The sequence below is a fragment of the Gracilinanus agilis genome, chromosome 2 (assembly GCF_016433145.1).
Source record: "Gracilinanus agilis isolate LMUSP501 chromosome 2, AgileGrace, whole genome shotgun sequence".
NCBI classification, from domain to species: domain Eukaryota; kingdom Metazoa; phylum Chordata; class Mammalia; order Didelphimorphia; family Didelphidae; genus Gracilinanus; species Gracilinanus agilis.
Window position 1 is genome coordinate 273,625,794 of NC_058131.1, and position 12,408 is coordinate 273,638,201.

The following is a 12,408-nucleotide window of genomic DNA, read 5'->3' on the forward strand; positions in this document are numbered from 1 at the left end:
CCAGGAGAGCCCACCTAGAGAAGAAGCTTCCATGGAGAAGATCAGATGGCTACCAATCCCTCCTGGTTCCCTAACACTCCCCCCCTTTCCACACCTGATCCCAGCCCCATCTTACTTGGTTGGCAGTCATCCACGTCGGTCTCACAGTTGCGTCCCGTGTAGCCAGCCCGGCAACTACAGCGGTAACTTCCATTGGTATTCTGACAGGTAGCACCATTCCGACATGGGCTCTTCACACATTCATTGATGTCAATCTCACAGGTCTGTCCTGGTGGATAAAGGATCATGGGGGACATAGCTGTCAAGCTAGATAAAAGTGATCTTATAGGTCATCTACGCCAACCTACTAATTTTACAAAGGAAAAAATAAGCCCAGGAAGGGTAGTTTATTTGAGGTCTCACAGATTGTTAGCCAGTAGCAATGCTGGAATTTGAAACCGAGGGCCACCTATCTCTGCCTTCCAGAGTAGCTACTGTTAGCTACTTCAAAACATGGAAAACCATTCCCATGGAGCTGAGGAGAACCATTTCCATAGCCTCCTTTCTCCTGGAAATTCTTTAAGGGTTTAGAAGGAATTTAAGGATTCTCTCTTGATTCTGAAAGTTCCAAAAAATTAAGGCAACTTCATGAAGCACATCCTTCAACAAGCTAAGGGCAAGGCCAAGAACCTTTTATTTCCTGGGATGGCTGAAGACATTTCTAGGTACCCTGGTTGGAGAGGAGTGCTCTGGGGAATCTGGACAGTAAGACCAAAAATCCAGAAAGGCAACTGACTTCTGGTCTAACTAGTCCTCCTGGACCCCAATTTCATCTTATGATTCTGTATCATGAACTGTTACTTCAAGAGACTTATTTTGACCTGTGGGGTTCCTGAATACAATCTAATAGATTGATAAAAGAGTCCCAGGAAACATCATGGAGTACTTTTTCTGAAAGAGCCTTACCTTGCCAGCCTGTGGGGCACATACATGAGAAGCTCTCGTAATCTTCTGATTCTTTACACTCTCCGCCATTTTTGCATGGGTCTTTGGCACATGGAGCCAGCACTTCCTCACAGGTGGCACCTGGTCATTAGGAGAGAACAGACAAAGAGAGAAACTGAGATAATGTTGTTTGAATTAGACACCTAGACCCTTGTGCAGCTGGCCTCTGCAGCAATATTAGGCTCCAGCCTCCATATCTCCCTCCCTCCTCCCAATCAAGCTATTATTCTAGTATTATAGCTTAATTTCTCTTAAAGACTTCTGAAGGTCCTCAAATACCCCTGAAAGACCATACATTCCTCTAAAGCCATTATCAGTGAACATTTGAGTAGGGAGAAGGAATATTATGATGAACGGAGATGTCAACTTCATGGCATTATTCTATCTGACTCTGACACTATATCTGTTTGGTCTGGTTGCTTCCCATGGGTCTTTAATACCCTTACTCTGAAACCAGGTCAGGCTAATTCAAGGACTTTGCTCCCATGGCAGAATTCTTCTTGGAATTCCCCCCAGCAAAGCCTAGGAATTAGCCAGTGGCACCTGGCAGTCTTCCAGGATAACCAATCATTTAGAAGTATCACTCTGGTTCCTAAAGTAATTCCTATTTGTCATATGAGAGTAAAACAGAGCCTTGGCACTGGGTCCCTAGGTTCTACTAGAATACCTTTTTTTCTTTTCAATATATACACGAGAAAAATATTTACACATACATGTAGACATATATATGTTTTTTAATTTAAAAAAATGAAAACTGATTTATAGTTTTCCTGTTTACAGGGCATGGGGGGAGGGGGGAGAAGGGAAAGGGGAGAGAATAAAATGACTAGGAAATCTTATCTTCCTTGTCAACTGTTATCTTCCAAGTAGACCTTTGTGATTTTTCCAGAGCTGATTTTTCCTATCTGTTTCCATGGCAATCTGCACAGACAGGAAATTCGCCAGAGTTTCCTACAATTGTGCACATGTTGCCATTTTGTGCAAGAGGAAGCAGGAAGCTGGCCAACAGGAACTAGATCAGCACTAATTCCTTCTCCTCTCCCTCACACTATTTGCCCCTAGGCTCTGTTTTTCAGGGGGTTCTGATGTAGGTTTTTCCAAAAAGGAGCATCAACAGTAGTGAGAATGCTGTTCATGTACTGGCCCGGAAAGGGACAGAACCCCCCAAACAGACAAAAGCTCTGCACTGTTTTCTTAAACAACACCCGCCTGAACTCTGGGAGAGCAATTGAGAATGCAGGCCTCTATCTTTGGTCAAAGCAAATATTTCTCTTATGGTCTTATGTAACGGGAAATCAAAGTACAGCCCATCCGGAAGCTTCCTAACCCTTCTGATTCAGGTTCCCTTAGCAGCATCCATTGGAGCTAAAATAACAGATTTAGGACCAGGGTTCAGGGACTTGTGTTTGTTGCCCTCCCCACAACCTGCAGAAATCTATCCATTCCCATGCTCAAGAGTTGAAAACTCAAAGAGAGCCTTATTTAAAGAATTTGTGAATCAATCCTTTGCATGGTATTTTTACCACTGGACTCATGGCTGATGAGTAAGTCCTCATGATTCTAAAGGAGTTCTTTCCCATTTTTTCCACATTAAAGCAAACTCTACTCAGGAAAGTTTTTCAATCATTTTTTTCATACCCTATAAAAATATATACATATCCTGCCCAGCTTCCCCCAACCCTTGGAATCTCCAGGCTTTGTCTTTTTCACCATAATTATGCTTACACAAAGGATGGTAGCCATTCTCTCAGGCTAAAGAAATTGTGAGGGCTTTTTGAGGGATAGAAGGAAATGATTCAAAGCACATATTAGAAAGGAGATAGCCAGGACATATTGGTGAGCACTAGGTTGGCTGGCTGACTGTCTCAGTAAACAAAAATACTTTGTCCCTTTGTCAATCCCTTTCTTCAAAATGAGAATGGTCAAAGTAATGGCATCTTTTTCCTTGGAAAAGGAATAAAACCTATTGGGCATCAGTTTACCTATACTGTGAAAGGAAACTTTTGGAATAGGTTGGTCGCTAAGGTCCCTTTTCAACTTTGACCCTCTATATTCTAAGAGCCTTTCCAACTCTGGACAGTCTACTCTATGAGTCTATGCATTGACAAATTTTAGACCTATTTTTAACCTGTAGGGGGAACACCAAAGAGGATAATTGCCTTCCTTAAGCCTGATACCCCCTTCTCAAAACTGATGATATATTTCTATAGGGGCAAATCCCTGACAAGTTGGTCTTCTTAGTTTTTAAGTTCTAGATCCCACCTTGCTCTCTTCTCATAAGATATACAATTGCTCCAGGGGACCATTAAGTCATATTAAGTTGCTCATATTAAGTTAAGAGCCATTATTCCCTTTCTGCAAAGTGTTAAGTTTCCCCTAAATGGTTTAGATTCTAAATTCCCTCATGACACAGACTACAAGTCACTGTTTTTTGGAGGTGGGGGAATCCCCTAATGGCACTAACTCAGGGACAAACTTACTTTCCTTAAAAAAAGAATCACTCTAAGGATGGCCCCGAGAGTGGATTGGGAATGTTTGGAATAGAGTATGTTTTTGAGGTTCTGGATAAAAAGGAGACAGAGCAAGTGCATACACCTGTGTTGGTAAGGGATCACAGTTATCAATGTCCTCCCACTCTGTGTTTTCTTACCAGTATAGGGTAGGAGGCAGTTACACTTGTAGCCAGCCACATCATCAATACAGGTACCCTGGTTCAGACATGGGTTAGATGCACATTCATTAATGTTGGTCTGACAGTTGGGGCCTAGGACAGAAAAAAAACAAACCATAAGCTCCAGTTTCTCGAAGATGGCCTTAGTCTTCCTTAAGAAAAAGGCTCTAGAATAAAGGCCCAGGTGCTTTTGGGGAATGGTCCCTGAGCTTAAGGGGCCCTTTCCTTCCTACTTCCTATACTACGCACATCTTCTTTTCTGTTTTATGGTACAGTGTAAAGAGTACTAGATTTAGAAGCAGGAGACCGGGGTTTTAGTCTCAGCTCTGCCATGAACTGACTTATTAAGTAACATCAATTAAATCCTTGCCCTTTTTGAGGCCATAGTTTTTTCCCTCCATTGATTGGACTAGAGTATTTATAAGGTCTCATCTAGCTCTAAAGGTTAACGATTCTAATCTTTTTTCTCCTCAAGCTTTTTCTCTTTTTTGGCACTCCCTCTTTCATTTACCTCTCCCAAATTTCTTTTCCTTATTCTATGTCTTGGTCAGGCAAGACTCCAGACTAAAGAGTAAAAGAAGGTCTTGCCCAGACATTCAACCTCAGTTAATGTATTTCACATTTATAGTGCTGTGTCAGATCATTCCTAATGACATTATGGAATTGACAATCATCCATCTATACTTCTAGATACTTGTGGCTAGCTATCTCTTACCATTCTTACAGTGGTATATTATTTTCTAGGTATGTGAGTCTGGTTTCCTCAACTAGACAGGAAGCTTCTTGAAGGTAGAGGCTATTTTATTCATATTTGAAATTCCCATAACATTTCTTGGAGAGCCATGAATGTGCAACAATAGTTAGTTGTTAAATTAATTATTTCCCAACTAGTAAAGAGCCCTCTCTACTCAGTGGTTAGTGAACATTTTTGCAAATGAAATCCAAGTGGAACATTCCATTTGCTAGGATGGTTCCCTAAATTTGGCTCACCAGCTCTATGCTTCTCAAGGATACGATTATAGCCAAGGATCAGTAGATCAACAGAAAATAGCAAAGGAATTAAGAGAAAGCTAAAGAGACTCTCAGTCTGTCTCCAACTGAAGACCATACCTCTCTGCTATCAAGATACCTAAGCCCCACACCTCACTCACCACTGAAGCCCTCACGGCAAGTGCACACATAGCCACTGGTCATGTCCTTGCAGGTCCCTCCATTAACACATGGATTCGATTCACACTCGTTGTTATTGATGTCACAGTTGGTACCACTCCAGCCAGGGTCACAATCACACTTGTACCTAAATAAAGAGCAAAGTCTCTTTACCATCTAGAATAAACATACTCTCATTTTGCATTGACTACCACCTTGAAATGAAATAATTTAAGCATAAGCAGATGGTTAGATATAATGCTGGATTCAAAGAGATTTCCCTTTTCTTTTTTCTGGATGTGAAGTAACAGAAATGAGGATGTTCCTTTAAGGGACCTTTCTGTATTTCAAGTTAAGAAATCTAGCTAAGGAGGGTAGGAAATTAGGATCTTCAGATACAGCAGAATGAAGCCAAGGGGTCCCACTAATAAGATGTGCTAGAGATAAAAGTTGAGATCATCTGACTCCCTGAAGCAGGATTTTTACATACCCATTAAGGCCATCCCGGCATTTCCCATGTATACATGGGTTACTGCTGCATTCATTGACTTCGGAAAGGCATGTGGGATCATGGTAGCCATCCGGGCAGTGGCAGGTGAAGCTATTGATGCCATCTTCACATGTGCCACCATTGTGACATGGGTTTCCAGCACATTCATCAATGTTGATGTTGCACATACTCCCTGGAGGTGAGGGGAAAGAAGAGGGGGTAGAATCAGTGGAATAGTGATCTCTAAAGCCCTCTCCAATGGATTTTTGCCTCACTATCTTCAGTCTGATAAAGGATGATGAGTATCTTGGTCAAGTAGAAAGAGAAGTAATTCTGGTGTCAGAGAACCTTGGTTTCAATCATGGCTCTCCTACTTATTAGCTACTTGACTTTGGATTGGACCCTTAACTTCCCAGGACCTTAATTTCTTCATCTATGAAATAAAATGATTTGACTAGATAACCTTGAAGGTCCCTTGCAGCTCTAAATCCTAAGGCCTCCCTCATAGGAGCTATAGGGATTTTTCAGTTTGCCCTAGACCCCTTCCTATAAAATGTAGCACAGCAACAGAACACTGGCCTGGAGTATTAGGACCCTGGTATTAGTTCCAATTCTGCCACTAATTCAGTGTGAGACTCTTGAACATTTTCCTTTCTCTCTCTATGGCTCAGTTTCCCCAACCTACCAAATAAGGATAATTACAGGTATCCTGTCTATTTCATTAGGGTACCATGAACTGTCATATAAAACAAATGTGCAACAACTTTAGAAAAGAATTGTTAATAATATTAACTATTTGTCTCTTCCCAACTGGCCCCCTCCTCTTGTTATCTCTTTGTCTCTCTCTTTCTCAGCATCTCTTCCATAAGATCTCTTCTCCCAAAGCAGGGATCCCTCTCCTTTTGGGCCTCTGCTTCCTCACCTATAGAATGAGGGGCTTGGACTAGGAGTCCTTTCCGGTTTGCATTTTACACTCATATGCATATTCTTGATTTAGGTTGACCAGGGGAGGGACCATGTCTTAAAGTTTTTATAACAAGGTGGTCCTAATAAAACATATCAATTCTTTGCTGGTGCCTTGAGTCAGATATCAATTCTTTGCTGGTGCCTTGAGTCAGGCCTGGAAGGCATTGGTAAGTAGTAATAGTCTGATCCAAGTTCTGCCCTTGGAAATCAAATCAACCCGTCAAACAAGGGAAGGAACCTAATAGCCCTGAGACCCAAAACACTGGGATCATAGGATCACAGGATTTAGAACCCAAATAGAGATCAATGATCATCTAGTCCAGCCCCCTCATTTTACAGGAAGAAACAGACACATAGAAATTAAATGAGGTTCACTGACCACCTCCTCCTCTTTTTTTGTGAACAACATATCTTTTTCCTTGTACCTTTTCCACCCCCCTGCCAAACTATAAGAAAGGAGGAAGGCTGTTGGGTAATCAGAATGATGCTGACCAGGAAGTTAGCTGGTAATCCTAAAGCCAAGAGAGAATGCCTGGCAATAGTCTAAATCAGGCCTCTCTACCTCCAACCAATTTTGTCAAGGTAACCATATCCATCTTCCTAAAACAGATCTCATTCCAGAAGCTCCCTTTTTAATTAAGAGCCTTCAAGAACTCCTTATTTTCTTTCTACAGGATGGTTCAAAATCTTTAAGCCACGACCTCACCTTCTAATTTTATTTCCCTCTACTCGCCTATAAAAATCCACTTTTATTTCAGTCAAATTAAATGATTGGCTTGCAAATATATCGTGCATTTTTCAAGTAACTACTCTTGTTTTTGCTCCCCTCCTAATTTCCACCTAGCCAAATCCCACCTACTCTTCAAACCTAGATCATGTCCCCCACAAAGCTTTCTCTGATCATCTCACCTTCAGTGATCTTGACCTCCTGCCAAGTTCCTTACTAATTGTACAACTCATTTGCAACCTATCAAGTTTCAAACACAGGTTAACCTTGCTTGTTTCTGTGTGCCAATTAGATTGTCAGCCTTAATTAAGGGCAAAAGTGACTTAAAACAAGGAGCTGGGAAGTGGGACCGGGACAGCCTAATTACAGGAGATGGGGACACATGTTAGTGATCCAAGGGTTTGGGGGTGTTAAGAGAACCAACCACAACAGGGGTATGAACCCCATGCTCCTTACCTGTGTAGCCTGGCTCACAGGCACACTCGTAACCATTGATCTTGTCTATACATTTGCCAGAGTCACAGGGGTTGCTGGCACAGTCATCAAGGTTAATCTCACAGTTGGGCCCTGGATTGGAAAGAGAATCAACAGTCAATGTCAAGCTTAATTCCTGCTCTGCCTCCCAAGGGATTTTCACTCATTCTAAAAGTCTTAGTGTAGTTTTAGGTTTTAAAATATCATTATAGGTAGAGAAACATATACACATGGCCTTCCTTCACCTTCAAGTCTCCAAATTCTTGTCTTAACCATATAAATACATATATACGCATACATACGGATAAGACAAGTTTCTTTCTCTGTCTGTCTGTCTGTCTGTCTGACTCTCAACTTACATCCTTTGTGCTCAGCCTTATCCCTCCCTTTGCTTCTCCTGCCTTGACACCCACTCCCAGAAAGTACTTCTCACCCGTGGTCCCCTTGAGACAGAGACAGTAGTAGGCATTGTGGCGGTCTTGACAGGTGCCCCCATTCCGGCAAGGCTGGCTCTGACATTCATTGATGTTGGTTTCACAGCGATGCCCAGTGTAACCTGGCTGGCAGCGGCAAGTGAAGGCAGCAATGCCGTCCTTACAGGTTCCATAGTGGCAAGGGTCGGGGTCGCATTCATTAATGTCCACCTCACAGTGGGAACCGGTGAAACCTGATTGGGAGAGGGTACCACCGAAGAAGCAGTCAGCTTGGGGGCTCAAGCACTTCATCCCCTGCTTCTTTTAGCAGAGGACAACAGAGGCATATGTGGCGGGAGTCCCAGTTCTGTAGGACTGCTGTCTGCCACCATACCCCAAAATACTCTTCTAGACAGTTCTCTCTAGAAGCCTTAGACCACTGCCCCTTCTGCATCACTTCCCACCCTGGAGAGATATAGGCTGAAGGGAACAAAATGAGACTGAGCGGCCTTCTTGGATTGGAGAGACCTAGGTCTGGAGAGGTGGAAGTCTCTAGAATTGCAAAGGTACCATTAGAAGAGAAGGGCACAAGCAGTTATTAAGCACACACCATGTGCCAGGCAATGTACCAAGCATTTCACAGCTATTATCTCATTTGATCTTCACAACAATTCTTGGAGGTAGGGGCTGTTATAGTAGAAGAAACTGAGGTTTATTGATTTCCTACTCACGCAGCTAATGTCTGAGGCAAATTTAAATTGAGGTCTTTCTGACTTCAGACCCCACCACCTAATGGCCTTGAAGGGACCTTAGAGAAGTATCTAGTCCAATTCTCTCATTATACAGATAATGGAAAGAACCCTGCATTGGAAAGCCCAACTTCAAGTCCTAGACCTATACAGTTAATTGTGATTTTGGGCAAGTCACCATGTCTCCGGGTCTCAGTTTCCTCCTCTGTAAAAATGAGGGGGATTCGATTAGATGATCTCCAAGGTCCTTCTCAGCTCTAAAAGTCTCTGATTTTTGAAAACTGAGACCCAGATAGCAGAAAAATGACTTACTCAAGGTCATACAACATATCAGAAGCATAGGCAAGATTTAAAGCCAAGGCTCTTTCCAGTCTACTTACAACCCTTTCTTTGTGTTCCCCCTGCCCTTGGACTGGTCTCTTGGCTCGGACTGTCTCTAAGAGCACCCCCACCCCCACCCAACACTTCCCGCCTCTCATCAGGGCTCTGCACTGTGTACACGCTCATTAGGGATGGCCCCACTCTGACTTCTGGCGGGAAGGCCCCACAAAAGCTGCACAAAGGCTGCTCTGTTGAACGCCAGGCTGCCGGCATCGGCTCTCCCAGTTGTTCCTCAGGTCTCTGGGCCCTGTGCCGAAGAGAAACCCGTGCTATGCTACCACCAACAGCTTGCTTAAGCCACCCCCTGAACAGCTGCTCCCAAACGGTGATCTCAAAGCGTTTTTAACAACCAATAATGCCAATGTTTCTAAGAGCACTACTGGATTGTGAATGAAACAGCAGCTTCACCTGAGATGGGGAAGCATTGCTCAGGGGGCCTGCATTGACCAGTGAGTTTCCTCATCTGTCAAATGAAGGACAAGAGATGTCACTGTTCCTACATCACAGGGATGTCAGGGAATCAAATGACTACAAAAATGACTTGAGGACAAAAACCCCCAACAATAAAAACATTTAATCCAGAAAAACCACCACCAGGCATATATCCCAAGGATGCCACTGAAAAATGGCCCACATACACAGTAGTGATATTTCTAGTGGCACTTTTGATGTTGCATCTAGCAGGAGCCTGTGTGTTTATCACCTGGGGAATGCCTGAATAAATTTAACACACAAATATAATGGAATATTACTACACTATAAGAAATGAAGATTTATCTTGGACTTATATCTGACTTTGAAAAACCTATCCGAACTGCTGTGGAGTGAAATAATGGGAACCAGGGGAAAAATTTACTCAGAGATTGCAATAATGCAATGAAAAGGAGGCTACCAATGATAGATTAGACTTCTAATCAAAAGTGTGTGATCATGTCTTCAGAGCCAATTGGGGAAGCATGCTGACTACCCTTGAGCAGAAAAGTGGTGGACCGTAGATATGGAATGAGACATTCACTTTCAGACAGCCAATATAATGAATCATTTTGATTGACCACTTATTTCTTACAAAGGAGGAGGGGATGGAGAAAGGTAATGGTAAATAAATTTTTGAATCTTTTTTTAAAATGTAAAAAAAAAAAGACCAATAAATAAATAAAACATTTCAGTTATGGAGAGAGTGGAATAGTTAAAAGTGCCACAAATATAAAAGATTTATTAGTATTACTGTGATTAGAATAAAACCTTAGCTCCAAAACTCTCAGAGGATTTTGGATAGCAAAGGGTTTACCCATTCCAATACCAGAGAAAGTAGAAAGGAAATCTTTATTTGAAATGATCACATACACTTCCCTGCCTCCTCATATGGAATATACCAACGTTCAGGGTTTCAGAGTTTGAATCTAAGGGTACATGGACCTCTCCTTAGCCATACTATATCTTCTAAATGATCATTATTCCTGTCTGTAATAGTTTTACTTCTCTTCCGTGTTGCCCCAAAGATTTGCTATTCACTCAGAAACTAGAGAACTATGCCTGTCAAAACCGTGTATGTAATTGTAGCTCACATTTACATAGCCTTTTGAGACCAACCAAGCACTTTTTATAATGGTCTTAGTGCAAGAATATTCTCCCCTTTCTGAATGAGAAAATGGGGACTTCAAGAGTTACTAAGTGATTGGAGAGGAAAATCTCTCCTGTGATTCAGCTTCATAGGTCTCATTACCCAGGCTTGGTATTTTTTTCTACTGTTTGGAAAGTACAGAGCTTCAGCACAGAAATTATTATTGCTATTTGAGCCTACTTTAGATAACAAGAACTGGGTCCCTTCTTCTCTGTCTTTTGAGCCCTTTCCCTACCGCTCCCCGGCCCATGTCACCCTCCCTTTACCCCCAAATGCACACACACCTTCAGTACACTCGCAGGTGTAGGTATTGGGGCCGTCCACACACTTTGCTCCATTCTTACAAGGTGTGCTGGCACACTCGTCGATGTCATACTGACAGAGGTGTCCATTGAAGCCTGAAATCCAGAGCAGAGAAAAGTTAGCAGCCATTGTGTTCTTCTCTCCTAGACATCCGTAGCCCCGTTCAAAGGCCAAGTCCTAGGGAAGTGGGCATCTCAGCAAGGATTCTCTTCTCTGGTGCTATGCCAAGAGCTTCCTTCCCATCTTTGACTCTTCAAGTAGCCCACCCTCATAAAGTTAGGTTAGTCATCCATCCCTGCACCCAACTGGTCCATTCATACAAGATCAGCCCATTCCCCAAAACTTGCTCACACACGCCACTATGGAGTGCTCAATAAGTATTTTTCCAAATACCTGCTTTCTTCCTTCTCCAAACCTTAGGCTTGAATAAAACTCTCTTAATAAATCTCAGGAAAAAAAAAACCCTCCAGGACATTCTTCAAACTCTAAGTCTCTCCTCTTGCCCTAGCCCAAAGCCCCTTAATTTCTTTCAGCTCCCTCCCTTCTGATCACTGTCCCTCCTCTGCATTCTTCCCCCCCCCCCCAGCCTATAGAAGCTGGTATTTTTTTTCAAGCCCACTCTGGGTTGCCATAGCTACAGCCACATAGGGCTGTGAATGGGGGGATCTGACCCAATGTCTGGAATATCTTATTTACATCTCTAGAGGAGTGAAAGATCTGAACTTTGAAATCCTTTCATAGCTTGGCCATTCCCCCTTCCCCATTCTGCTTTCTCCCCTGGGATACTGACACCTTAGTCAAGCCCCTAACAGGCTCTTTGGCTTGTCTCCCCTCTTCCAGCCTTCCCACGCTGGGGACTTTTCAACCACAAACTTTTTAATTTTCATTTTAACTGTTTTCAGAAGGCCTAGCCCACCCTCTTCTTCTACCTCAGAGCAAAAGGGTAAAAAAAAAGAAAGAGACTGAGACAGAGGGAGAGAAAAGGGGGGAGGAGGAGGGAAAGAGAGATAGGAGGGAGGGAGAAAGAGAGGGAGAGAAAGATAGACAGACAGATAGACAGAGACCGAGACCATGTGCATGTACTAACAGGTAGAACTGAGGCTAACTATTCAGTTGGGAAGGTGACTGGATTTCTTTGCTCTACCCAGGGAAAGCCCAATTGCCCTTTCCTTGGGCAGCTTTCTTACATTAACTAGCTTTTTCAAAAATGAGAAGAACAATAAAAGCCCCCTTCTTTCCCCCCCCCCCCAACCCTGATCCAATTGCTCTTATTCTCACTTTCTTTTCTTCCCTTAGTACTCAAGAGACTGCCCACTTGCTCTCAGTTTTTGTGCATAATTTTTGGAAACCATCACTTCCCCAGTGACAATAGGTTCTTCCCAAATGAAGAGCAGGGAGGTATTGCTTTAATATTACAGAGAGCCAGGACTACAAGGGACATCTCAGGTTTAAAACGATCATTTTACACATGGGAAAAGTG

General features: G+C 42.8%; 1 protein-coding gene across 2 annotated transcripts in view; it reads right to left on the reverse strand.

Moving 5' to 3' along the window:
* The window catches only part of NOTCH1 (notch receptor 1), an 82,572-nt gene that overhangs the window by 18,644 nt on the left and 51,520 nt on the right, over positions 1 to 12,408 (reverse strand). For both annotated transcript variants that reach the window (XM_044661274.1, XM_044661273.1), the window contains exons 10-17: positions 10,910 to 11,023; positions 7,895 to 8,128; positions 7,444 to 7,554; positions 5,295 to 5,487; positions 4,807 to 4,952; positions 3,635 to 3,748; positions 946 to 1,065; positions 116 to 268 (exon numbers count right to left, since the gene is read on the reverse strand). In XM_044661274.1, the coding sequence (XP_044517209.1) occupies positions 116 to 268; positions 946 to 1,065; positions 3,635 to 3,748; positions 4,807 to 4,952; positions 5,295 to 5,487; positions 7,444 to 7,554; positions 7,895 to 8,128; positions 10,910 to 11,023 (1,185 nt within the window). The remainder of the gene's footprint in view (positions 1 to 115; positions 269 to 945; positions 1,066 to 3,634; positions 3,749 to 4,806; positions 4,953 to 5,294; positions 5,488 to 7,443; positions 7,555 to 7,894; positions 8,129 to 10,909; positions 11,024 to 12,408) is intronic.